This window comes from Dromaius novaehollandiae, chromosome 4 (assembly GCF_036370855.1).
Source record: "Dromaius novaehollandiae isolate bDroNov1 chromosome 4, bDroNov1.hap1, whole genome shotgun sequence".
NCBI lineage: Eukaryota > Metazoa > Chordata > Aves > Casuariiformes > Dromaiidae > Dromaius > Dromaius novaehollandiae.
The window spans coordinates 10,538,859-10,566,527 of NC_088101.1; the positions used below are offsets into that span (position 1 = coordinate 10,538,859).

The window sequence follows — 27,669 nt, forward strand, 5'->3', positions numbered from 1 at the left end:
GTAACAGCATGTAAGTTCCTAATAATAGAATTTTAGTTTCATGTCTGTTATGTTTTTTTTTATTGTTATATATTTAAGATGTTGGGCCAAACCCACAACTGTTGTCATCTGTGTAGCTCTACTTAATGAAGCTTTGCTGAGATGCATGACATGTCTGTGTATGTGTGTGGGAGCTGAAAATGAGGTTCACTGTTCTTCCATGAGTGCAGCTCACGTTCTTCCCTGCCTATGTGGTTAGGACTAAAAGCATTTTAATAAATGTAAGTTGCAGCAATTAATGAAATAATTACTGTAGCTTGAGCTGAATAAACTCAAGTGCCAAAGGTTCAGGAGTTGATTATCCCAGGATGAAGATGATATTATGCTTAAAAGAACAACAGTAGTTTAAGTGATTATACTCAGGCTCTCGATTTTCCTCTCAGTTAGCTGCTGAAAGTCTTATTCAGTAGGTTTGGACATGTTTTCCGAAGATCTTCATCCATGTTTCTTCAAGTGTGGCCATAGCAACTTTTACTTCATCTTATTACCTTTCCAATTTAGCTAACACATTTATTTTCTGCCTTTAAATCCACTTTTCCCTGCAGAAAAAAGGAGTGTCTCTTCCTGCTGAAAATGTAAATTCAGTGAATAATTCAGTGGCTTTTATATCTGAAGGAAGATAACTTACGTAGGCTAGGATATTGAGTACGATAGCCACTCATTCATTAGCTTTGGTTGCCCCATAGGTTATACAAGGATTTACTGCAGTGATTCTGACTTGGTTTAACTTTAGTATGCTTTTCAGGTAATGATGCTTTTCTCTCTTTGGAATATGAGAGAAGTAACAAAAAGGAGTGATTTGATAGTTCATCAGAAGAGAAAATAAAAAGCCTCATTTTACTACAAACACTATTCTTTGGGAATCAGAGGAAAACCTTTTCTGTAATATATAAGTAACTACAGTTCTGCAAAAACCTGTTCTCTTAAATACATGCATAGAAAGAGTCTCTGAAGTGGGTTTGTGCCAAAAGCTTTTGCTTTTGTGCTTTGGAATTCAGATCTAAACAAAAAGAGGAACAGAAGAAAGCTCAAGCTGCTCCGAGTTCCCGTATCATGGCAGGTACCCTGCCTAGCAGCCCATCCTCCAGTCTTGCAGTGCGCTGCATTTGCTTTGGCAGCGGTCTCAAAGCTTGCAGAAATTTCTGGAACGTTTTAGGCAGCAGCTGTGAGCCTCGAGTGGAGGTGGTAATTATATCAAGTCATAGCTCGCAATTTCAGTTCCTTCTCAGTTCACACCCCCAGCAGAGATGGTCTTACTGCTTTTTTTCTATTTTTTTCTTGTTTTCTTTTTCTTTTTTTCTCTCTCTGCTTGCTCTCCCTTTTATTCCTTAAACTGTTAACTGATATACCGCTTGAAAAACCTCTCGTAACTCATAGCCCTAAAATATTATTACACTATGGATCTTCGTTGAAGTAAATAAGCTCTTTCGTTTTTATGGCGTTAAGTCCATGTGCTGAGGGTGTCCGTGCTTTCTCCGACTTGGCAGGTTGTGAATAGCTGTAACTTGTTCTCTCCGAAGTCTTGGGCACATATCCCACCCTTCGTAGTGGTCCTCAATATTTCTAGATGAGCTCCAGATGCTTTTGTCTAGCTACCACCTGACTGCTATAATTTGTCCATGTCAGTGTTCAGTGGACTTGGAAGACTTTGAATAGGCCAGAAATCGGATAAAACTGTTGTTATTAAGAATAATCCAGCTCAGGACCCAGGGCTTAAGGCAGCTTTGTGACTCTTGGCATTTGGAGGCGATGCCGGCATATCAGAGTGGTTATAGCGTGTTCCTCTGATGCAGGACCTCTTGGCAAGGCAAGTGCTTTGGTATAGCTCTGCTCTGCTTTAGCAGCCCAACTTGCATTAGCAACCTCGTATCTGGAGACACTCCATTTGCCCAGTCCCTTTGGTTATGCTTGTGTGAATAAACCACGCAATGCCAAAGCCTGGGTGCTGGCACAGAAATGTGATAATCCTATTGTGGGGAAAAAAAAAAAGTTAGACTGGTCCTTGGTTTGTTGCCACGTGAAGACCTACCAGCTGCGGTTCTGGAGTTAACCTGGTCCAGGCAGCTTGCATGCAGCCAGCCAGTCTGAAAGCGAAATGAGTTCAGTAATGGAGTGTATCAGACTGTACCAATTGACTAATTTTTTTTTTTTTAATTTAAACTAGTACAGATGTCATGTCTTTTTTATTTTTTATTTTTCCTCCTGGTGAGAACTCTGGATGAGATCCTGGGGGCTGTTTCCTGCTGGTGCTTCAGCACTCTGTTTTCTGCCTCTTCATGTTGTCATTTTTGGCTTGATGCTTTGAGCAGCTTCTTCCTAGCTTGTCACAGTATTTGAGCCTATTTCAACTCTGTGTCTTCTTGGGTCACAACTTTTGTATTTAAGCTTCTTGGTGAATAGGCCATTGCACTTTCTTCCTGCCTTAGGGACTTGGAACGAAGGCATGAAATTATTTTGAATCTGAAAGCTTGTGTTTTCCAAGAGGGGAAAAAAAAATGTGGGGAGAAAGGGGAAGAAGACTGGAGGGGCTCCACTCATTTTGTATGCTGTCAGCAGTCTCTCATTTTGCTCGTATGGACAAGACTACTGATGCTGGAAAGCGGACTCGCTGAACCCTTTTCTGTGGTAGGTGGAAGAGACAGTCTCCAGAGCTGTACGTTATTGCTCAGCCATTAGCAAATATATAATTTTCCAATCCAAAAAGTAAAGGATCAGATTCTTTTGTATCGCAATGGAAGAGAACCAATTTCCAAATAGCAAATTATTTCAGTGTAGTATGAAGGAGATTTTGTGTTGTCTTAATGTTTTTAGTACATGAGATAAATTTCTTGGAGAGTTGATGGATTAGGGGTAAGATGGCAGAAGCACAGAGGAGTGGTTAAGTCCAGAGATAACTTGGTGATCTGGATAAAACTTGTCCTAAATACCCGTTCTGTGAACTATTTTGGATTGACATGCTTGTTGCTGGTTGGAAGAGTGTAGCAGCTGCACGTTATCTTTTTGGCTATTTAGATAGGTCATGTGGATCTTGGCCTTGAAAAGCCCTGGACACTGCATCAAACACGTTTTGGTTAACGAGTTTTGGGTCCTAAATTTTCATAAGCTATTTACAGTGATTTTAGTTGTTGGGCCATGTTGGGTTTTGATTTTTTTTTTTTAATGGTGAATGCTCAGCGCTTTCTGAAACTCAAGGTCACTTGAAGGGAATCAGCTGCGTGCGGTGACTTAATCTATATCACTTCAGGAAATATATGCCATTATGTTGTATGCTTGTAGCTTTAAATCCAAGTGTGGTGCTGAAAGATAACTCGAGTTGTTGTTTGTGAGTGCAATATTGCTTAGGTTTTTAAAGGCAGCTTATATAATGTTATCAGTAACATTTGTTCGCAGCTCGCAAGCCCGCTGCACAGCAGACGTTTTATATGAAAACATCATCTTGTGCACAGCGCTTTCCAGTTTTTCAATTGCTGTTATCAGGAACATCTCTATGCTGGCCCAGAGGGACTTCCTGTAATTGGGTATTTGAGTCATAGTTGAATTGCGTGGGGCTGAAACAAAGGCTAGATTATCCAAAGCAAAATAATGTATTTTGCTTCAGGCATGTAGGCTGCTGATGGCCGATGTCTTAATGTGAGATTTCTGCTCTTGCTTTCGTTTTATTTCCTATTAGGTCAGAAATGAATGCCGAAAAAGTGCCGCCTGCTTACTGTAGCCTCCAAGAATGTTTATTTTTAAACTTTGCTTAAAAAATAGCTTGGAGATTTGGTGAGAATGTGCAAAATGAGCTTATTAATCGACTGTGACAGGTTCTGTGGTCATTTTTCTGGAAGGTATGAAGTCTCTGAAAGGATCACAAAATAAATCCAGTTTAGAGCTCCGTAAAAAGGTTACCTAGATTTTTGACAATAAAAATAACTAGTAGTGCAGCACACTACTGGAGTAAATGGCTTATGCTGATACTTAGGAAGGAGAGGAGTAAAAATAGCAAGAGTGTAATGAATTAGTCACGATCTTGTAGTCACATTGCAAATCCCACTGGATTTAAATACATGAAACTTTTGCAGAAATTGGACATAATTTTATCAGTTATCATTTTAGAAAATTATATTCATGCAGTATTTGGCTTTCAAATTTTTTTCAGTCTTTTTAAAGTTTTTTTTTAGCTTAGTTGCTAAGGCTTTAAAAATGATTGACTCCATCAATGAGTTTTGATAGAACTATGCTATAGCTGGTTCTGTCCCCAAAATATTTGGGGGTTGCTTGCGTTTTACTTGCTACAGTTTTTGCAGGTCTATATAAAGATACTATTTCTATTATATTTTATTTTTATTTTTGTAACTTGTATTTTCTAGAAGGAGATACCTTTAGTGAGCTAATAAGTATGAATATTTTCATTGAACTTCTTTTTTTTGATTAAAATATGTATCAGCATTTCAAAATGAAATTTTATCTTTTTTACTCAAGGGTAAATTCTAACCCAGCTGCTAACTCCACTCGAAAATGGACTTTTTCCCTCCTTTAAACTTTGTCAAGACAATTTCGCTCCCAAGAAAAACATGGGCCAATTCATACAAGTGCACGCACGATCTTTTAAAAATCATAAGCAAAATGTGATGCAAGTCCGTGACATAGGGAAAATGTGATTTATTTTCTATTTTGTCTATTATCTTGGGGATGCGGCTTGGGAAGGGGAAGAGAGTATGACTACATACATCATATGCTGCAGAACATGATTTCAAATTGTATAACCCTGCACAAAGTTGGAGCAAACGAGGTTCACCGCAGGGGCAGTGTGCTCCTCCGCCTGTGGGTTAGCGAACGCTGCTGGTGTGCGTGGGGGCCGGAGCGGCACTGCTGCGGGCAACGTGCCCGCTGACCCCTCGTTTTCCAGCCAGCCTCGCTGCTCTTCTGTGGGAATGCAGAGAGGAGCCCCAGAGCAACAGAGCTGGTGAAGACCCTGGCACGCTCGATGCACGGGCAACTTCCCTGCACCTTATTTTAGGATTCTAGATCAACATCTCTGCTTTCATTTCTTAGTTCTTAGCTTCGACATTTAACTGATTTGCAAACATGCTGAAAACCTGGTGTTTGTAACAGAGACAGTGTTTAACCAGCTGGTTCCAGCATTATGAACCATGTAAGAGAGGGACAGTTTTTAAAGGAGAAGGATTTCTGTCTACGAGATGCGGTTGGGGCTCAGTGAGGCACCGTGTTAAGTGCAGGAATCGCTGGGTAAACCTTTGTCGTGCAGGAGGATGAGGAGTGTTAGGCACAGCACAGACGTTGCTGGTCTCGGTGGGCATCAAATCTACGATGCTCTTGGGGTGAGTGACTGCACCTCTTAAAGTCAGTAGTTGAAGTTTGAGTGATTTCAAGGATGTAGCATTGTACCTTAAGAGTTACTGTGTGTATAAAAAAGAATATAATGATGCAGACTATTGCATAAAACCCAGTACTTTTCTTGTAAAAGTCCATAGTGCAGACACAGAAATGCCAATTTTTTAATTCTGCTAAATGAAATAAAAACATGACATCATTCAGGGCTTAGTAACAGCCAAAGCATATTGTACCAGAGCACTGTATTTGGAATGATTTTTCGATATAAAGAGAGGGTTAATGTATGAGATTATTGGTCAGTAAATGTAGCAGAAGCAGCCTGAATCTCAGTCCAGTGACACACACAAAGCCCTTAGCTTTGCGTTGCTCAATGTGGCACTAACTGAGGCCAGTCCTCAGATACTAGAAGACTGCAACTTAATAATTTGTTGGCTTAACATAGAAGAAAAGATGCTTGTTGAAGTGTAATGGCACACAATCCTCCATACTTAGTAAGTGCGCACAGGCCATCCAAACTTCTTCCTCCTGTTCCAGGTATCCAGGACTCTGGAGGGAGTTCTGTCTCAAAAATCTGAAAGACTGTTCTGTTTAAAATATATCTCTGTGTAGGTGAAGCAATTATGGGAAAATCAAGTCAGAGTTGTGTTGTGCCTGTGCTGTGCTGTGCAGGGGTGGAGATGCCACTGCAATTGTTTGAAAGCTTTTATAAGTGAGAAGTATTCAAGGCTGTAGGCATGTGTATATTAGTCTGGGAGCGGGTGGAGGGTGTTCTTCTGGAGTCAGACTACCACCCTCATCTGTTTTCTTCTCTCCTAAGCAAATCCTCTGTGATTTTGGCTTTATCTCCATGGGTGACCTGGAAGGTCTGTCTTTTTGGTCAGCTAGTAAGTCCTTAAGAATTATTTTGTTCCACACTATCTGTAACGAAACTTCTTTGTCTGGAGAGAAAAGCACCTGTATCTTCCTCACTCTACCCATCGTCCAATCCATTAGGTATTTTTCCAGATGTGTAACTAGATGGTTGCTTGCAAACAAACACGTGGTTCTTTGGAGAACATCTTTCATACCCCAGCATTGCCACAGCTGGAGTTTGACTCAGTACTTTGGCAGTGGCATTTCACCGTGTCGCAAACTTCGGTTGCAATAATGGTAATTTCTTTCTTTGGGTGTTGAATATCTGTGGTTAAATAGGACATTCTCTGCATTCTCTAAATACAGGGCATTATCTGCGTTGCTGGTACTTAGTTACACTTCCACAGCTCTTGCTCAGGCTGTGGCCCTGTGTATGTTTAACGACCAGAGAGGCTCTTCCAGCCTCTGGCAACCTAATTTTGGCTTATGAAGGGGTATTCTGAGGAACTCCCAATCCTTTCCTTCTGATCCTGTGGTCTAGGGAGAGCAGGTGTGGCCAGTGGCATCTGTCCCTGTCAACAGTGCTCCAAAGCCTGGCGTGACATAGCGGGGGGCCCCGTCAGGGCAGCTGGGGGTGCCGAGCGAGTGGTGGCTCCTGGGGGGCCGCGGCGCGGCGGAGCCAGCACCCTGGTCAGCACCACTGCTCCCCACCGGGGCTGCGCGTCCCCCCCAGAGGGTCGCCCGTGGGCTCTGGTGGCCCACGTTCAGGCTTTCTGCTAAGCATTGCCAGAAGGCTGTCGTTGCAAGCCCGCAGCGTGGTAATACCCTGCAGCATCATCTGCTTTGCCAGGACTGCCGGTTGTCCGTATAAAAAACGCCAAAGCTTGAAACAGTAAGGGCATTACATAAGAAGTATGGAACAGAGGTCACTGGGAAATTGTGTGTGGCATCTGTCTAAGAAGGATTTGGTTTCATCCAGTTCTGTTACTTCCTGATGTTGAGTGTTAAATTAGCTCTAAAAAAATAATCGTGGGAAGCGAGGAGGAAAGGGAGGGAGTCAGGTTACATTACTATTACAGGTTTGAATTTTTCGTTTGTGTTTTTCTACCATAAACATAATCGTACAAAGACTACCCCCCTCCTCCTTTCCTACACTTGAAATATATTTTCATTGGGGTTAAATAGAGTATTTTTCTGGCAAAAGCACTGAAAAAGACTTCACATGAAGAAGAACAAACGACCAGACCAAGGGATGGCTCCCTGTTCTCCAGACAATAAACTTCATACCGACTCTGCTAGTACGTTCTAAATCAAATTTATAAATCCCTAGGTTCTGGTGAGGTAGTTTCTGCGCATCAAGGACATTAGTTGGACTTCAACCAGTGACTTTCCAGAGCCTAGAAACTGTTTGCTTTCCTTGGCAATTAGGAAGGGAGAAGGAGGAGGAGGGACCTTCCTTTAAAAAGTTAGGATTTTTGATTTTTCAAGTAAACAGCAGTGTTTCACTACTGTGTTTATTTTTTATCCCATATATTAGCAGCTTTTTTTTTCTTAATAGTACTAGTAACAAAAATATAAACTCACCAGTACATCAGTGCAGCAGTTTGTATGGTGTTAACCAGCTTTGACAGCTTAAATCCTCTCTGCTGTGCAATGGTTATGAAAACAGGTCATCTTGGTAAAAGTGTCAGAGAGCCCCTAAGAAATGAAATTGTTCAGAATAATGGAAGCTGGAATCTGCCAGTGAATAAGGCCATGCGAAGTGTTCACAAGCTTTGCTTGAAACTCAGCCTGCTCTTGGTAGGAGATGCTTGCCCGTGTTAACAAAGCTTTCGCTGAGTTTTGAGTTAAACCCTGTCTCTTTCTCTCTCTCTCTCTCTCTCTCTCTCTCTCTCTCTCTCTCCAGAGACCGCTTCATCTCCTTCTCCATCATTAGACTTGAGGAAATTCCCCAATTTTAGTTTTAGAGCCAAGCAATTTTATGTAGGTGAAAGTTGAGACAATATATTAGTAATTTAGACACGAGAAAACAAAGAAACAAATCTCAACTGGTTAAAAAAAATTCAAGTAATGAAATGTTTATTTAAGGAGCTTCGAAGGAAACCAAACAGCTAAAGGAATACAGATCAACAAATAAAAAATATTTCCATCTTAAGTCTGCCCTTGTATCAATGCTCAGAGAAAATTAGTCTAAAATTCTGTAGCCAGCCAGAGCTGCGTAACCTCGTGAGCACGCAGAAAGGCCGAGGTGGCGCGTGCTTGCTTTTGGGCCGCTGACTTCCTTTCGTGATGAAGCCCTCAGGCAGATTCAGACTAGATGAGCTGTCCCCTCTCCGCTTCCCCCCAAGCCCCGTCCTGTGAGCAGCCTAGTGAGACAGCTGACAGTGCATCAGCTTGCTGGGCAGGTACCACTCTGACCAAAGATCAGCGCCTGCCATTTCTGATCTTCCTTTGTGGCCGAGGGGCTTCTTGTAAGACCTGTGCCCTGGATTTGCCTTGGTTGCTGGGCTGGTGCGGCTCTCCTGTCTGTGCTTGCTAGCCTGCCTAGCAGCACAGCACAGCTACGTTTTTTAATTTCTATATTATTCTCTCTTTTTACATGATACAGCTCTGGTGCACCAGATGTTTTGTTTATCCCTGCCTGTTCAATTTAGAGTGGTAGTGAGCCTTCAGTGAATGACATTATAATCCCCAACTTGCAGTTAGAAGTGTTGCTTGGTAACATGTTACATTGCCTGAGTGGTTTCTGGCTTCTGCCTCTCCAAAATGCCTTTCCATTGGTGTCTTGGCACGACTACTCTTGATGCTGTCTCTCGCAGTATTTTCACTGTCAGGGGACGGAGGGTCAGGCCGATACTCCTTTGGAGCTCCAGCTCTTCATTTGATTTGGTTTAAGATGGGAACTTGCAAGGTTAATCTGTGGAGGTGCAGCTGTTAGTCACCGTTTCAACATGTCTTGGAAGTTACGCATTCAAATATTTGTAATGGTGCATACTGCTCAGTGTTTCTGCAAAGGCAGGCAGTTGTTACTGTGCTCTCTTACTGCAGGCATTCAGCTCCATACAGCTAAATGGCATGCCTAGGGCAAAATCAGCGTTTACTGAGAACCCATCGAAAAGAGAGGTTCTGATGGAGCGAGAGCTGCTGTTAAGTAGCAGTAAAACAAAACAGCTAAGACATAGCAATAGTCTGTTGTGACAACTTTGACAGTGAAGCAGATCTCCTGAAAAGCAAGGAAAAAGTTCCTCTTGTCGCTGTAAACTATACTAGAAAATGTATAAAGCTTCAGCCTTGCAAAACATACAGCATGCGAGCTTAGCTTAACAGCTGAGTCTGAAGGACTTGCTCACCTCGTTTGAAGGTCGGCATGCAGGGTTGGGGCCGAGCTTATTCTTTTGTCATGCATCAAGTATGTGGGTACAGATTAGCAGCTGTATTAAACACAAAGTTTTCGGTACCATTCAGTGTTTTTGTTCTTCTCAGCTGTAGGACCAAGTCTAACCACTGTGTTGTCTTAAATTCTTTCTAACTGTTGTTGGAGCTTGAGAAGCCCTTCACCTGCCCTGCTGTAACCGGAGTTGAGCAATCCTGCGTGCCTGTCTACCACATAATAGGGCTTAAGGACTTAATAGGAATATTGAATACACAGGCAAACACAGGTGCATGACTTCTGGCATCCTTCTCATTTGCATAATAGCAGCCAAGTAATTGAAGTGGGGAATGGTCAGCCAGCCAAGCACAAAAAAAGATAAGAGGACCTCATTTAAGCATGTTGCCTTAAATCTTTCTGCTTTAGAAGTACTTTTTTTCCCCCCTTCAGAAAAATTAGACATCAAAACTGGAGCATTTGTGAGGTGGAGCGAACAGGTGTGCTCTGTTTTTCCCAGTTCCATTTTCACATTCTTTTGCCAAGGGTTTGTGTCAGTCATCTGTTGCTTTAGCCTTATTTCCATCCGAAGTCCATGGTTTTGTTGGTTATTTTGAGGGAACTGGGAGCAGGCTCTGGCCCTTGTGCATGTGTCTCTAAGCCTTTCTCCTCCCTCCCATGTTCTCCTCACCGTTTATATCTCTCTGTCTGAAGCAGCTATCCTTTTAGGGGACGGGAAAGGAAGAAGGGGAGCGATGGAGTACTCAGTCCAGTGTTGTATTAACTGACTGGGGGAGGGATTTCAAGGCAGTTAACAGGAACCTTTATTTAGAGGAGGCAAAATGCAGAGGACTTTATGGAAGAAGCAAGGAGTGATACTTCTGGCCTCAGTTAACTACAGGAGGCAGGGAGATTGGTGCCAGAGAATGAGTGTAAATCAGGTTGGAATCGCACCTAGCATTTGTGTAATTGCGATGGGAGAGTAGTCAGCAGCAAAAGTGGGTCAGCGTTGGACCAGCTGCAGAGCGGAACCAATTTCTTTAAAGATTATTTCTCTCTTGTTGCCTACTCAGAAAGCAGTCTTTCATTTTGTTGTTACAGCAAATTCTGGTTGTATTGGAAATAGAGTTTTTCTGGGTCTTACTCACACTATTGCATCTATTAGTAAAACGTTAAGATATGAAAACAATTTTAAAAGTCGTCTCGTCTTGGTGAATTGCTAACAAGTCTTAACTGCTGTGATTGCGATCAATCTGTGCACTTAAGCAGGTATTTATGCTATGCCTGCAAGTGTCCTGGGAGCTCCCTTTCTATTTGGAAGGTACTGCAGTCAAACAAGGGGTGGCTGTCACTTCAGTGCTGTATGACTGCTGCGAAGCGACAGTAGCTCTTTGCGTCTCCCGTTCCTCAGGTAGAAATGAAGAGCTGGGCTATGATGTAAAGAAGGAAAAAAGTGTTATTTAAGGGTTGGAGATTGTTAGAATTTTATCTAAGGACTGAATGTTTGGGGCAAATTTTCACCGTTAGTTAAATCATTTGGCTTTGCAGGAGAAAGGTTGCAAGTGCATGGGGTTTCTTGTTAATCCACTTTGGCCTGTCCAGTGAATGCCGTCCAAATCTTGATAGGTATCTTTATTTTCATGGATAAGTTTCTCCATTACTAGGAATATCCCAATCCCAAGTTCTGTTGGGTTGCCAAAACTGTAGTCACGCACAATAAAAATGCCTAACATTTAGAGATGCTTTATTTTCCTAGTGCTGAATTCAAGTTCTTGGGTGATCGGAAAAGGTAAGCACTGTAAATGCATGTCTTAGCCTGGTCGGGTGTTCCTGCCGATTTTGTATGTTTGATGCCTGAGCGACTTAGTTCTGCCTCTCAGGCCCCTTGCCGTAACCACTTGTGAAACAGTATTTCTTGGTGAGATCAGATATCCCACAACTACCTCGAGACACGTTTTCCTTAAACAGGAAATATTCAGTTCTTCATGTGACTTGAAAACCACAGGCACAAAAGTAGCAATTGTGCAGGTGATTAGCTCAGTCCCATGTCTTCAGAGGACTTTGGTCACTAGTGGATTGGACAGGTCATGCTTGCCATTCAGGCAATTTTGCGTTAGTTTGGCCACTCCAAACAGCACCAAAGCTATCTCACCTGGCTTGTGAGAAGTTCTCATGGCTTAGGGGGATCATTTGAGTTTAGGTGTCCATGAACTTGCTACAGTGCTGCTCTACTCGCCAGTCATCACTGTAGCGTATTACAGGGAAGTTCAAACACAACAGTCCTGGGAGTGGTAGACGAACGTGGATAGAGCAGAAGGAAACAGTAAGCTGTAAAAATATTGGGTCAGTGTGCCTCAGGGCTTGCCAGCTGCCGAGGAGTGCTTTGGCAGCTGTTGCCCAGCTAATCTGTGTACCCTCAGGGCAGACTTGGTGTTAGGGTTGTTCTCAAAACAGAAAGCGTGGTAAGCATTTTTACGAACATGTGATCAGTACTTCTCTGCAGAGATCGGGCTCGAAGCTTAGGTGTGAGACTTCTGCCAGAAAGTCATCAGCCACTTTTATCTTAATAACCCAAACTGTAAATCAGTATCCAACGAAGAGCCTTGTTCAGCCTGGAAACTGAACTGTACGTTGCAGCATCTTTGCGGTCACCACCTTCTTGGCGCAAAAAAAAAAAAAAAAGAAAAATCACTTATACCTTAAGAAACATCTTTCTTCTGGTAGCTTGTGTTGGTGACAATGGCATATATGAACAACCTCTTTCTTCTTATTTATTAAAAATTAAAACCAGAGAGACACATTTATCTCATAGGAATATCATTATTTCTGTGCAGTCTTGAACAAGTTTTTTTCCTGATTGCTTTCACTAGGGGAAGACTGTCCTTTGAGCCTTAAGCACTACTGCTTTCAATAGCAGCAGTAGCTGCAGCATCTGTACAGTGCAGGAGCCTCTGTAGAGTCAGCTTTTGACATTGGTGCTGTTGGCAAGTTCTACAGCCCCGCAATGCTATGGAAATTTAGGCTTTATTTGGAGGAACAGATCATTTTTTCTTATCTATGAGTAGCGCTTTCCTGATTGATGAAGTCGTTCTGTAAGATTCCATGTGGAATTCCCATTTTGTTTATTACAAAATGTTATTCTTTGTTTCTGCATTACACCTAAATTATACATTTTAAGGTCAGCTTCTCAGTAGTAACAAGAGGAGTCACATAATTAAGTTACAGCTAGATTTATTTTGTTGTGTCTCTGTTGTAATCCTCTATGGTCTTGTCATTCTCACAACAAAGTTAAAGGGAATTTTATCTCCCAGTTTTACAACCGGGTGTTGTTTCATAGACTACCTAGTAAACCTAACCTTTTGGCACCAGTTTTGGAGAAACTAACAGTCATGGAGACAACTGTGTGTGTTGGGCAAAAAAAATCCAGTTCCATTCCTCAACAGTCATGATTCAGGTGTGACGCTAAAGTCTTCTACATTCCAGTGTATCTTCTTGATGGTGAAAAAGAGGGATCCGTTTCTTTCATAGCTTTTTGGTACCTTCCTGACAATAGAATGTGACAGCAGTATGGGCCTAGGTGCTCCATGGGATGCTGCCAGAATAGGTATTCATCTCTGTCCAGATGGCTCCTTGTAGGTGCCTTGCAACCGCTGAAGTCTGAATCAAGGTCTCACAGCTGCTCTGACCTGTGTGAGGAGACTGGCTTGGCCTGCACCCAGTCCAGCTTTGAGAGTCATAACCAAACTGGAATACCTCTCCTTCTCATAAGCTGCACGTTATGTGGTCAGTGTGCCCTGTTGCAAGAAAAAAACATATTACTCTGAAGGACTGGATCAGTAATTTTCTTTCAAAGAAAATGCCCAGAGCATAAACCCAGGGAGTCTGGGTTGGCCTTGACTTTCCTTCAATAAGGTTTGGATGCAGGATTGAGCTCTGGGGCATCACCCAAGTTAGTTCATGATTCATAACAAATCTTAGAAAATAAAATGTTTTCCCTTTAAGAACATCGATATGAGGCTTAACAATTGGTATTAATGAAAATACAAGTTTGTTCTTTGTGGGGAGAAAATATTCAATTCCTCTTTTCATTATAAATCTCCTTCCTAAAGTTGGGGGGAGGGGTTGCTTGAGAAAGGACTGCAAGTCCAGTTCTTTGATCCAAAAGATGTAACATACAGGGGACAGTCATCTCTTGATAGATGGAGAGCTGTGATAGCTGTGCTAGGAATATCTCTCAGGTTTCCCCCTTTACTTGTTTTAAACTGGCAGCAGTGTATTCTACGACCTTAGCCCGGAGCTGATAAAGGGAAATTTTTTTTTTTTTTTTTTTTGGAAGTTAGTGAATGTTGGATAAGTGACAGGACCACGTTGCTGGTAGCTGTAACTGTTTGAAATATTGGTGCCAGTATTTTGTCAGGTGTGGGCTTCTCAGCACAAGCCAAACCTGTGATAGCTATGGAAACTGTTTCAGAGGAGTGCGTATAAAACCCGAATGTTTTCTAAAATACCATTTACTCCATGGAGTTTCAAATATCATGTAGTAAGTATGGTTTTTGCAATTACTTGTTCATTTTATTAAACAATAAAATGTATGGTATTAACGTCCTTCCAAAGGTATTTCCTTTATGTTTGATTATGTAAGTAGCAATCAAAAATTTTATAGCAGGTTTTACAAATGGATACATGCCAAAAATGTCAAAATGTTTGAAAGTTTAAGTGTCTCTTCTTATCTAACTTCCTAATCCAATTACTTGTTGTCAAGGATGGTTCTTTTTTAACACAGACATGCAGTAAAAGTATTTTGAAAAATGAAGTTGCACAAATAGGTAGGTAGTACACACTTTGCAGCTCTCAGCGTCCATATGCCCTGAACTGTATACCTTGGTCAGGAGCTTGTGGTTAGGAAGTCAGTGGAGGTTTTGCAGAGGACTTTTACAGGAATGCATTTGAGCTTTGGAAACGTCAAAAAGCATTAGAAGGACCTGGTGAAACTGGACCTGATTCTACCCGTGTATAGCTTGCCTTCTCTTGAGGTCAGCATTAAGCTTCTAGCTTACTGACGCTCTGAGCCTGGTCTTACTGTAATTGAAGAGTTCTGTCAGTGTTTTAAAGACTTCACACTGCTACAGTAAACAAGGCGCTGAATGGAGATATTGCAGCAGATTTTAAGAAAATTTGTATTTCACTCTTAGACCTGCATGCCTGCTTAGTTCCTGCCCTGTTGTGAAGCCATGCACCTCACCAATAAAACTGCAGATGCTTTTTGTACAAGTGCTGCTGCCTTTTGTTGCAGTTGTTTTAAATTTAAGTTGTTTTTAAATTTAAAACAAGTTAAATAATTATCTTTTCCTTCTATTGTAGTCTTTTTTAAATGTGAGAAAGACAACTTGGTGCTTTTACCTTTTGCTGTTGCTTATAACAGCACCAGGGTATTGCAAGTCAAGATACCATGTCCAGTTGGATAGTATGATAAACTGGCCTGTATTTGGCAAAGCTGACCCCAAAAGGGGGTTTTAGAATCTATAATTCCCATTTAAGCAACCTCATATGGTGGTTCTTTGGAAATGAGTTACTTTTCCTTTAATTTGAGGTAGAGACATCTTTGTATGCAGTAATCCAAACCCTGCTTGTGATTTCAGTTGATGTTTTAGGTGCCTGTTTTTACCTTATTGCTTGGTAATACAGTGGAAATGCTGCTGGAGAATAGAAGACTGGACCCCTGAGGGTCAGATTTGGCCAGCTATTTATACATCTGTGATTTCTTTTTTTTTATTATTTTCTCTTCCACTCTTCCTTTTTACGATTGAGATAAATGTACAGATGAATTCAAGTAGTTGTGGTGTTGAAAGGATTGTGGTTCTACCTATCTAGTGTCATTACTGTTTGAAGTAATTGTGTATTATTTCATTAAAATGACCAGTGCAACAGAAATCAATCACTCTTGCGTGAGTCTTCTGCACGTCATCTCCAGTTTCATGTGAATCAGCTAAAGGGGGCAAGCACGCTTGCAGCATTACGTCCCTCAGAAACTGGGGAAAGAGTGAGAACATGAATTACTTGGTCTCAAGAACCAACGTGGTATCCCCCTAAGGCAGCCTGTGGAACCACAGCTAAGGGTTTGTGCACATAACGTTCAACTGTGGTGCAGTTTCTCATATGCTTGCAGAGGAGAGAGGCTCATGAGAAATGAAGTGAACCATTTAAGCCAAGCTTCTAATTCATGTGGCTGAGCATTAGCAAGTGAATCTCTGTCCGCATTTCCTCAATGTGCCAATGCTTCCCAAGCTTTTGTAAGTGCTGCGCCTCTAGCTGTGCCACGCACAGCCTTACTGGGTTTGGCTGGGTTGAGCTGGAGAAGTGCCATCCCCTCAGTCTTTCAGACTGGAAATTAAGGCACCAGAAGTCTAAGTGACTTGCCACGCTCATGCCACATATTAGTGATGGAGCAAGACTGCGAACTCGGATCTGTCCAGTCCCAGCCTTACACACTGGTCTCTAAGGTGAATCTTGCACTATAGTCTCTCCCCGCTTCTTAAAGGGTGTGCACTTCATGTAAAGAAAACCATTCTAGGTCTGATGTCTTGGAACAGTGTTCAAGTTGTAGTCCTGCCTCAGGACCCAGTGCTGCAAGCGCGTGGCACTGGGAGGTTTGTGCTTCAAATGTTTTAAAATAAAAAATGTGTTTCAAAATGAGGGAGAAGCTTTGGGACTGAGTTCTTTACGCCTGTCTCCCAACTAATCCTGGGGCAGGTGTTTGCAAAACACAGCTGCTTTGCAGAAGCTAGGCGAGAGTGTGCATTCCAGTCCGTTGCTGCTAAACTGGAACACAGAGTTTACTTTTGCAAGAACAACAGTGGGACTGTTAGATGTTCTTCCCATTATCTCAGTTTGATAAAAAGCATTCTGCAGGTCAGCCGGGCTCTCTGAAAGTTCAACCACACTGTTCTGTTTCCAACTGTGACTCCAGTGCTCTCAGGAAAAGGCCACATGGTAGACAATGTAAAAAAATAAAGTAAATGAAACCCTAGGGAACCATAATAAAATGAAAAAAGCAGCTTAGCTTATCAAAATAAGAATCAAGGCGCCGTAACCCAAGTTCAGTGAGAGCCTTGGTTCTTTTTGCTGCATCAACACGTAGCAGTGAAGCTGCGGAAGCACACGGCCAGAGAGGTTCACGAAAGGTGTCTGAACTGGAAACGGGAGAAGGTGCACGGGCTGGTGGCAGCTCTCAGAAGGGAGGGATCAGCTTGGAAGGAACAAGATAGCATGGAAATTCATGGTTTCATAAGTGAAACTGTGAGCATCATAAAATCAGAACTGCATTTATGGAATTAGAAACAGCAGCCAACAGTTGGTACTGTTAACATCACTAGGAGTTTCTGCACCCCAAAAAAATTGCTTTAGGAAAAATATGCTTTTTATTTTTGCTAAACTGTAGTATTTATTTTCAGTGGTAGTTCCGTTGAAGGACTTTGTAGGGAGGAGTATGACTCATTCTTAATGCTTTCTCTTCTTTATGTACAGATAACGCGTATCCTTAGAAGGAGGGAAGTTAATATTAGAAATTATATTTAATACAAGAACTAGTTACAGAGCATTTGCCATCTGATTACTAACAGTAATAACATGTTTGGTAAGACATTCTGTGTTATCTTTGGATATGTTGTTAATCTCTGTGTGTCTCAGGTTCCCATTTGAAAAGGGAGAATAAGAACTTTTGCCTATATTTTTACTTTTCCCTCCAGTCTTTAGTGTGTCCAGCTGGTTGGTTTCTAAGCTCACCAGGACGGGCAGTATATACAGCACCTAGCACCGTAATATCCTACTGCTAGTGTGGACCTCTAGCCACACGGTGCAGTTAATTAAAAACATCAGTTAGAAATGTGCAGTTAAGAGCTGTGCTTAGGTGACTGTGGCTAGCAGTTATTTAGAAGTGCCACGTAAAGGTAGAGGAGAGGGAGAAAATCCCAGTGGCAGGATTGTGGTATCCCTTCAGGGCTGAACCAGATGGGGTGAGAGGTCCTATGGAGACCTGCGGTGAGCTCGGTCCTTCATCTAGAGTTGGTGAACCTTTGTGTGGACTGCCATGAGCTTTGGCTGGCTGAAGTCAGTGGGGAGTATTACAACCTCACCAGACTTGACTTTATCCTTCGCTGTAACATAGAGCACAACATCAGGACACAAACAAACGCTTGTTAAGTACAGTACAAAATTGGATATTGCTACTCAGTCAAAATCTTGGTAAAAGCAATGATGTATAGACATCTAAGAGTCAACTCCTGTGATAGTTATGATGAAGATGATGCTGCCTTGTAAAATGGGACTTCGCTCTGAAACATCCTTCAGCAAGTATACCGTGGCACAAACTGAATGGTGGGAGTAGTTTCAGTCGGTGCGTGCTAAGTTTATTTAATGTCACGGTCACGCATGTGATGCTAGAGACACATAACTTCGTTCTAATAATTAAACGCTCTCTGCTGCTCTTTTTAAGTGCTGCAAGTTTATATGAAAAAGCAAAAGCATCTTTAGCATATTTCGTAGGCTGGTATATAATTTGCAACCCTCTAGATTGTGAAGAGCTTAATACAGAGTTTTGAGTGACTCACTCCTTTTTTGTGTTTTTTTAAACAGCACTTTTCAGGTCACTGCAACTTAAATAACCCTTGTTAGGTAGGAGTCGTGTTCGGCGGGCGCTAGAGAATTCCTTGCCGCTCCTCCCTGCTCGGAGAACTCCCTTGTCTCGTCTGGCAGGAAGATGGAACAAACATTTACGTAGCCTTCATGAATTCCTAACTAGTCACACCTCAAAATTTCAGCCTGTCTGTGCGTGGGGGAACTTTCCCAGGGTGGAATGCCTTGATCTTTTCTGCTCAGCCTTGTGCTGCGATGGTAAACCAGAGCACTAAGAATGCACGAGCTGCTGCGTCTCAAGAATGGCTAGTAACAAATACTCGTATAATGTTCCTATAAATGCTATACGTTCTGCATGAATAAAAGGCTGTATTCACATGAGAACCTTATACAATTGGAACTTAATCTGTTTTTTAAACCAGTTCAGTGCGTGCTTAACAGAAGCTTGCAATTCTTTATGTGCAGTTTAAGTCAAATCAATTCCTAATTGATTCATGTTTCACACTGAAATGAGCCTGATTTGACTCTTAAGAATATTCATATAACTTTCTGTACTGTTTTAAATATGTTAGTTTAAAACCTGCCTTAAGGTAAACGGGTGCAATTTTCTTGTGTGGACAAGCCCCTAGAAGGGAGATGGAACCGAGAGCTGGGACAGGTTGGAGCTGGGATAGCGAGGTGGAGGATGCACATCCTAAGGGGCAAAGAAGAATCAAAGAAACACATACATGCAGGAAATAAAAGGAGTGAATCATTGCCAGTTAATAAAAGTGGCAAGTCTACCCAGTAGCTGTTTATTTCTACCTCAGGAAAGATTAGTGGTTGCTTGGATACTGGGGGATACTCTGGGATTCTGGAGTTCTAGAGTTCAGGCGTCTATATTTAAAGATGGGGGACTTCACTGAGGGTAAGAGTATGGTACAGAGGACGCATCCGATGTGTCGTTGCTGCACACATTGATCCAGGAGCATTGCTATATACTTTTTGGCCATTATGACTTTGTGATGAGCGTCAAATGACATTGATTAATTTCTAAAAATGTGGTTCTAGAGATATTCCAAATGAACAGATGTTTGATGTATTTCTCAGACGTAACATACAATATGAATAATTTTCTTGGGGTTTTGTTTTGGCCTTCTTTCCCACCCCTCTTTATTACAAAAAGCAGCCTGTTAATACCAAGCTGTGCTCCAAATGATCTTGGTGCTGTGACACTATGAGATCAGCCATGATCATCTGCGTTTCTTATGTTTTGTTCAGTTGTAATATTACTGGGTTTTTTTCCTTATGGGACATAGTAAGATTAAGTTTATTTTAGTAAAATTCAGAAAACATCTTTCTCCCCCGCCCCTTTTGTAGATGTTGAAACATCTTGCACAGAGCAAGTGAGGACTTTGCCAAACTGAGGCTAGCATAGAAAATACGTATACATAAGATGATTTCCATTCATATCTTATGCCTTTTGGAGGTTAGCCTTACTGAGATAGACCTCAAGTAATCAACGTGATCAGTTAACAAATAAGGCGTGATAACGTCCCACGGGAATTCTTTCAAGGATTACCAGAAGCTGCTTACCGTACGCCTGTGACGTACCTGTGGTATTTCACCTCTACTTCTTAACACTGCACAGTTTTTGACATGGGGGGAGGGTGGCCAATGACATCTTTGTATTTTTTTGAAATACTGCGGCTTGATTTGAGGCATGGATGGGTGTGTTCTTAATGAAGTGAGGATGTTCTTGGATACTTTTATTTAAAAAAAAAGCTTTATATATTTTAGTGCTGTAAAACTGGTTCAGGTATTTCAAATAGAAGATGTTGGTAGAATTGTGTTGGTGATCAAGGGATGACAGTAAGGCAAGTTTTTTAAGGAAAGGTCATGTCTCTTACTAGACAGTCAGATACAAGTGGATAAAAACACATGGTATTTCCGGCACCAAATCCCTCCGTGGGCCTGAAATAGGAGCCACAAACTTCAAGCTAAGTCAGATGGAACAGTTGCTAAACATAGATTTAGCATTACTATTGATTTAGTATTAAAGTCCGCCAGACAGAGTCTGGTAATCTAGAATTCTTAACCGGACAGGAAGAGGAAAATGTGATACCCCATTTCTTATTCTTCTTTTATATCTAATTAATTGAGGAGTTTTAATCCATATGTTAGTCTTCCGTTTTTTATTTTTACAATGCAGCAGATGCACTTCTGAAACAGCTTCTAATTAATGTATTTCTGGGTAACAGCTGGTGAAGTAGCCAGAGCTTGACCAGACTGCTTTACATCAGACTCCTGAAGCTTAGATGCAGGCTTTTGATGCATACAGTTTAAGGACATTGCCAAGGACTTCTACTTTTAAAAATTTGCCAGGGGAGTTTTTCAATTTTCATGGCAAGGGTTTCTTTGAGACTTCATACAGTATATATTTGATACAAAGTTCTTTCTTGATACTGTTAGGTTGATAGATGCGGCTCCTTTTTATTGAAATACATCAAGATAGTGGCAGGGAGGTTATAATACTTCCCTTTTCAGGTAGATCTGTGCTGAATCAAGAGGCACTATTTTGCCTTTGGTTGCCTAAGAGAGAGTATTCCAACAAGCATTCACTGCTTTAAATGTTGAAAGGAGAAAGGGTCCCACTGAAGCCACCCCAGTGCAGGATCTCAGAAGGGTCAGCTTCCTCCTTGTACATGCAGAGCACGCTGCGGGGAGCGGAGTGACTCCTGTGGCTACAGAAGGGCTTTGGGTTAGGCCCAAGAAACTTGTAGGAACTGTTTTAAAGGATCATATTTTTGGTGAGCTCTGTCAAAGATTCAGTGCTTTTGTCGGTCTGATGGGTGTTTTCTATTTTTAATTATTGCTTCAGTTCCAGGGTACCATGTTCAAAGGTGAAGGATGAATTTTTAGAGTTTGGTATCCTTTTTGCGATGCTTTTTCCCAGTTTTCTTGGAGGAAAATTGGGTTGTCTTTTCATGTTTCGTACTTAAAGATATCGAAAGTATACTGACCTTACCACACCCAACAGTCTAGGTATGTAGTAGTTCATTTGATAAGTTGCTGGCTTGAGTTTATATTTGCTGGCTTAAGTTTATATTTGTCCACTGTGAAAGTTTGGTATTCTTGTGTAAACATGACTCTGGCCATCATTCTGTAGTTATAAAACAAGCACTCTGATTAGTCTTGATATAGAATTGAAAATATATACAAGTGGAAGTCAGCTTTTGATAAACTACTGCATATAGTACGTCTGGAATAGCGTTTACTTTTGAAGAATGTTTTAAGGGCATGAAATGCATTGTTACTGCAGCAAGAATGTAAATCAGAACAGGCAATAGATGAATTAACCATGTTAGGGTAAAGGCTATCTCCTTATATTTACAGAACACTTAACCCAACAGGACACTGAACCCTAAGCCTACAATAATAATTGATAGCAGTAATAACTGTGTGCCATTGTTTTCCAGGTCACTAGCAAGTGCAGGAAAAGAACTGAAAGATAACTTTTTACGGGCACTGGCAGAAAGAGAGGAAGCCAATCGTACTGGAAGAATCTCTGTGAGTACCTGTGAGATTATGGTTGTCTTAACAGTTTAAAAATGAATCTTACCTGAATTGGAAAATGAGGTATTTTACATGAAGGTTGTGCGTGGAACATTTTTAAAAGTTTGATTTAGGAGAGATTCCTCGAAACCTAGAGACTTACTGATGTTAATTTATTTAAAAGCAAAATACATCAAAAAGCTGACTGAAAATTCACAAGCAGGTAAGTGATGGAGTGAAGGATTTGAGAGAAGAACGTCTAGTGAAGTACATTTTGTTTTACATAACTTGTGGGTTTGTCTTACAAAATTCACTCCCATGTGGACTTTAAATAGAGGAAGAGATAGCTTGCTTATCAAGAGAATCTTTTTGAAACACATTAACATTGATGATACAGGAATTGCACTGCTGAGTTTTGTGAGGTGCTTGAGATGTTGATTCTAATACAGGGAAGGTCTATGAAGGTCGCTGCCTGCCTCCTGACTCAGCTGGCTCATGCAGAGCTATCAGAGTTGTCTGTGTGCTGTGCTAACTGGTGTCTTGTTTTCCCGTGTTAGTGCTGGCAGAGGCTACTTGGGAATCTTTTCCTGCTTTGTCCTTCAGTTCTGCACAGTTATGTAGGTGTGCTCTGGGGGTGGCGTTGCTGAGGTTGATGATACCACTTGTAAATACCACCTAGATCAGTATCTGTACATTTAAAAGGAAGAGGGACCTGTATCCTAGACTGACTAATAGCTTTGGTCTCGCACAGGGAAGGGCTTGTGCCTGCATGCTAGGCAAGGAAGGAGGTTTGAATTCCAGGCGTTTAGTTCAATTTGTTTCCATTTAAACTTCCTAACCTGATTGAAAAAGAGTCAGAAGTGGTCATGCTGCTCTTGTTGCTGTGTATAGAGTAAAGCAGTGTTGTTTCTTGCCCCCTTTATGGAATAGTAGGAGTCTGGATTTCTGTTGGTTTATTGTCTCTCATCCAACAAAAATTCAAAAAATTGCAAAAGCAATAAGCATCTGTAAGTCCAAAGTGACTGTGATTTTATTCTCTTGTTCTGTTTGCTTAGGAAGTTGATCAGGCGTACACTAATGATTTTTGCTTTCCTTCATCTCTTATAATTGAAATAAAATGGTAACTCCCCTCCCTCCCCTGTATAATTCTAGGATCAATATTTGTTCTTTTATGGCTAGCTAATTAACCGCCAGAATTTGCAGAAGAAATGCTGCCTGAAATGTGGTTCCAAAACATATGTGAGCAAGACTTCTCATGAAGCTTCTTCAAACACCTTGTGGTTTCAGCTGGCCGACAAATATCATGGGAACTGTGCTTCTTGGGATATTTAGGGATTTCTACAGGAGAAAAATGATGCAAAAGGTTAAATGCATGGCAGAAACAAGACAGGATGGGAGATACCAAAAAAGGCTTAGTGATTTAGGCTGGAAGGTGGAAGCAACCTGTGACTTGCTTCAGATATTTACCATAACTTTTAAAAAGGTGCAGTTTTTAGTGGTAGCGCCCTACTCTTGTATTTCCCTTCCTGGCTGGGGTTCTCGGAGCCTGCTATAAAGAAACTGTAATTCCTTGATTTTACAGATGGGGACACTACTGAGTTAAACAGAGCCTCTTCCAGACAAGACTCCGGCCGTGCTAACAGAGCTGTCTGGCCTTATGTAAAGGGAGCAGGGCTGAGCCCAGCACTTTGGAGCGGCTGAGACCTCCCTGCTGTTTGATTCTGAGCAGCCTAGAGCGTAGCCCAGGAGGAGGAAAACCATGGCTCCTCGCTGGGCTGACAGGGTGCTGTGTCATTCTGGAGATGGGAAATGAAATGTGCTTTTCTGCTACCACAGAGGGCCTAAGGCACTGGGAAGAGCTGCGGTCAGTGTTAGGCTTCCCAGGATGAAGGTGCTGGAGGGACAGCACAGCAGCATTCACTGAACGCCTAAAACTGAATCCAGCGCAGCCAGGCAACTCCTGGAAGCTTCCCCTGGAGATTCTCCTCCTTGGGGGAAACTCAACACTGAGAAACCTAGACAGAAGAAGATACGATAGGTTTATCCTCTCAAAAAGATATTTCAGTCCCTTTGATTTCCTAAACACATTATACCCCCAAAGGCTTTTTCTTCTGGTGCCGTCAGGCACGGGGCTGGTTTGGTCTGTCCTGGGGCTAGTTTGGTTTCCTTTTCTGCTCCTGTGTTATGTAGGCTGTATTAGGCTTACGCTGCAGAGAACATGGGCACAAGGAGGTCAGACTCACTACAGCTACCTGAAATGGAGCTTGGATTCGGGAAAGCACTTAGTAAGGTTTTAGCACTCTACTTGGTGAATTGCATATGGGGCTTGAGGAAAAAAAAGGTAGATAAATTATGGGCTAGCCTACCAAAAAAAAAAAAAAAAAGAAAAAAGGCAGGGATTGGAAGAGTTCCCTCAAAATGCAGACAGCTGGTCTCAGTTCCTAGGCCTCCTGTAGTGATAGGATTTCTCGGCCCCCAAAACAGCCTCTGGTTATGTATCAAAAGGTTTTGGAACAGCAAATATTATTTCAAGCTATTCAGTACGTAACTAGATATAATGAAGTAAATCAGGTGTGGAATTTCAGCCTCAACTCTTGACTCTCCTGCAGTTTGGTGTACAGGAGACCCTGTCATGTTTTCTTAATACGCTTCAATGTGGGAACGCATTACAGACAGTGATTCAGAACATGACCTTGTTTCATGCAATCACAAATGCACACAAAAGACACTTCTCTTTACTATTGCATACTTAATTAACCAACAGAGCAAAGGTATTCCCTTATGAAAGCATGTTTCTTTTGATCTTGCCCGTGCCACCAGTATTATTACTAGAGCTTTACACAATTATGTTTGTTTTTTGGGGTTTGTGCTTGGTGTCTAAGACCGTATAGACTGGCTGCTGAACAGACCAGGCTACCCAAAGAAAAGACTGCCTGTTTGCAAAGCTAGAACTGCTGCCAAGTCGTGCTGACGTTCCAACATTTTGTCTCTCCTCAGGAGCTAGGACAAATGATTTCTGTGCTCCTCCGTTCATCTTCATCCTCTTGAGATGAAGGCTGTGCAAGTCATGGATTTTGGTCTCAAGACACACAAGTTGGCCTAATAAAAATGAGACGTACAGCAGAGGGTCATCAAATGACTCCACAATACTGCCTTGGGTGGGACCAGGTGACAACAGTGGCCTGTGTTTGAACTAATGAACGATTTCATTAAATCCTCAGACTTACTTACCTGGAGTTACCAGCTCTAGAGCTAGACTTAGGGTTGCTGAAGAAATAACGGTTAAAAAGGCTGAGGAAACTTTTAGTAATACTTATTCTGCTCTAGCATTCTCTACAAGGCTCAGGCCTTTAGTTAGGGTTAGCAGCACTTTTCCTGTATGTCGCAATGACAGCAACATCAGATCTAGGAGACTAGTTCCTGACGTAGTGAGCGGTGTCAGCAGTCTGATTTGTATGGACTTGGCTGGAGCTCTGCTGGTATTTCTAAAGCTTTAGAAATCCCACTCCCATCCTCAAAGAAAAGATCTGTTGCTCTTCTCTGGGTATGGCCCCACTTCTGTGCAAAAGGCAAGCCCCGTGTTAGTCAGCCTATCCTCTTTGCAAAGAAATCGAGGCTACAATCGGGAAAAATCTCAGCTGTGCTTGGTCACTCGTGTGGCCTCTTTAGCTGAGATTCCTATTTCCTCGCTGTGTTGTGTCAGATTTGCAGGTCATCCATATGTTAAGTTGATCTGGGAGGATGCTTTCCTCAAAGGAGCCTCTCTTGACACAAGTGTTGCATGCACTTGTTTGTTAACCAATTCCATTGAAACATTTGATCCAGAAAAGTTTATAAGGGAAATAAGAAGCATGTGGTACAAGGTAGTTTTGAAAAATGAACAGGGAGGTGGGGGATAAGGTAACAAGTCCCCAGTGCTGGATTTCGAAAGTACTTTCATAAATAACAATTCACCTGAAATCTAGTGTAAGTCTTATCATCAGGCATATTCTGCAGGCAGACAGATCTCCACTTCTTTACACAGGTGCATGTTTACCCTATCTAGCCCTCACCTATACCCTGGTATGTATTAAATATTTCTTGTTGATTCAAGGTGATAAAGGGCCCAGTGTATGTCATGGTTGGTTTTTAAAAAAAGCGTCAGGAAATTATGCAATCCTCAGGAACTTTTTTTTTTTTTTTTTTAAATCTCAGAGCAAGTCTCACAGTTACTCTGTGAATACCTTGAGACAGACTTCCGCGGGGGGGGGGGGGGGGGGGGTTTGGGTTGGCAGGGCAGAGGGGGGAATACTACTGTAGCGATACATCTGGAGAGACAGGTAGCCCATAAGTGTGGCTTTGGATTTTAGCTGTATCAGAACAAGTTAGAGATGTGTTCTTGAAGACTTCACTATGAGCATCAAAAGCGCTTAGGTGCTTCAAGTAGGTAGGTGGAATCTCTTAGTGGAAAAGAATACTGTTAGTAAATTAAGGATTTCCCTCTCCCCAATTCCACTGAGCGGAAAAAACAAAAACAAGGCTGTCCTTCCTTTCTCCAGTGCTGCGAGGACTACAATCAGGGGATCGGATAAAATTCTTGCATGGTAGACTGGAACTTGTTGGTCGTTGCTTTCCCAGTGCACGTTGGCTGTGTAAACAGTTGAGATAGCTGGGCCTTTTGGCTTTGAAATGTGTATTATTGAAGCTGGTATAAAAGCACTGGTTACAGCTTGTTCCTTCAGAGCCATTCAAAGAACTCACTGCAGCTGACTCAGAAAGACCTGTGAATTGGGCAGTTTCTAATATACCCGTTTCCTATGTTGCAAACTCTGAAATATAAGATTGCGTTGTATATGACCAACAATATTGCGCTGACATGGTCTTTTTTCCCTTTACTATTTCCCAACATTTATGAAGTGCTCCCTCTCAAGAAAAAGAGGGTATCGTACACATGTTTATTTCTCTTTTAACTGAACCCATGTTTGTCCAATTAATAAATCCCTGTGGAAATCAAATGAGTCATGCAGGTAATCATAGCTTAATTTCAAACAAATCACTTCTGTCCTTGAGATATAAAACATATATCAACTTCCATTGCTCTAGAAAGCATGCAGTGTAAAAGAAATGAAAACTGGAATTTCCTGGAAGTAATCTCTGTCTTTTAGCACCACAAGGCTACGTATGCCTTTCTCCCCATTTAAAAGGGGTGGGGAAATCAGGTTACTTGCTGACACCAGTCACTGTGCAGATTATAAGCAGTACTGTTTCTTTTCTTTGTGTATCTCCAGAAATCATAGGCATGATTTTCTGCTACTGTTTGTGTGCTCTGTTTTGGTGCATATTTGGCAACGAGTGTAATCAGGTATTGAAGCACGTGCTGTCTGCTTCTGCGAGTGGATAGCCTTGAAGCTGGTGTCCAGAGGAAGCAAATATGCTACAGATGGACAGCACAGGGAGCAGGCCCAGACGGGTAGGCTGTGTGTGTGGAGACCACCGTCCCCCTGCACCATAGAGCAAATGGCTGTGACAGGAGGATGGAGAGGAGAAGAACACTTGGACACGGGGCCATTTCTGAACCTCAAAAACAGCTTTTTGGGAACTGGCTGTTCATTCGTTTTGTCATCTTATTTCTAGTATTTGACTCTTCGGATGAACAATCAATAGCAACAAAAGGGGATAAAAATGCAGGCAGAGAATGTTACTTAAAATCTTACGCAGCGTATTAAGGCTGCTTATAAATTCACTATGATAGTTTTCTTTATGCATATCTAATCTATTCTAGAGAAGCTGACTAGGAAGGAACAGTTAATATAATCACATTTATTTTTTCTAATGATACCTTACATAAGTTGTAGATGCATTAAGAGGAAAAAATCATTCAAAATTAATTGCAATATGTGGATTGTAGGCTATTCTAAATGCTTAAAAAT

The 27,669-nt window shown here is 41.7% G+C and overlaps 1 protein-coding gene across 1 annotated transcript in view; it reads left to right on the plus strand.

Moving 5' to 3' along the window:
- The window catches only part of CFAP299 (cilia and flagella associated protein 299), a 239,775-nt gene that overhangs the window by 62,547 nt on the left and 149,559 nt on the right, over positions 1–27,669 (plus strand). Inside the window, exon 3 of the mRNA XM_026103370.2 lies at positions 21,685–21,775. Within this exon, the coding sequence (XP_025959155.1) occupies positions 21,685–21,775 (91 nt within the window). The remainder of the gene's footprint in view (positions 1–21,684; positions 21,776–27,669) is intronic.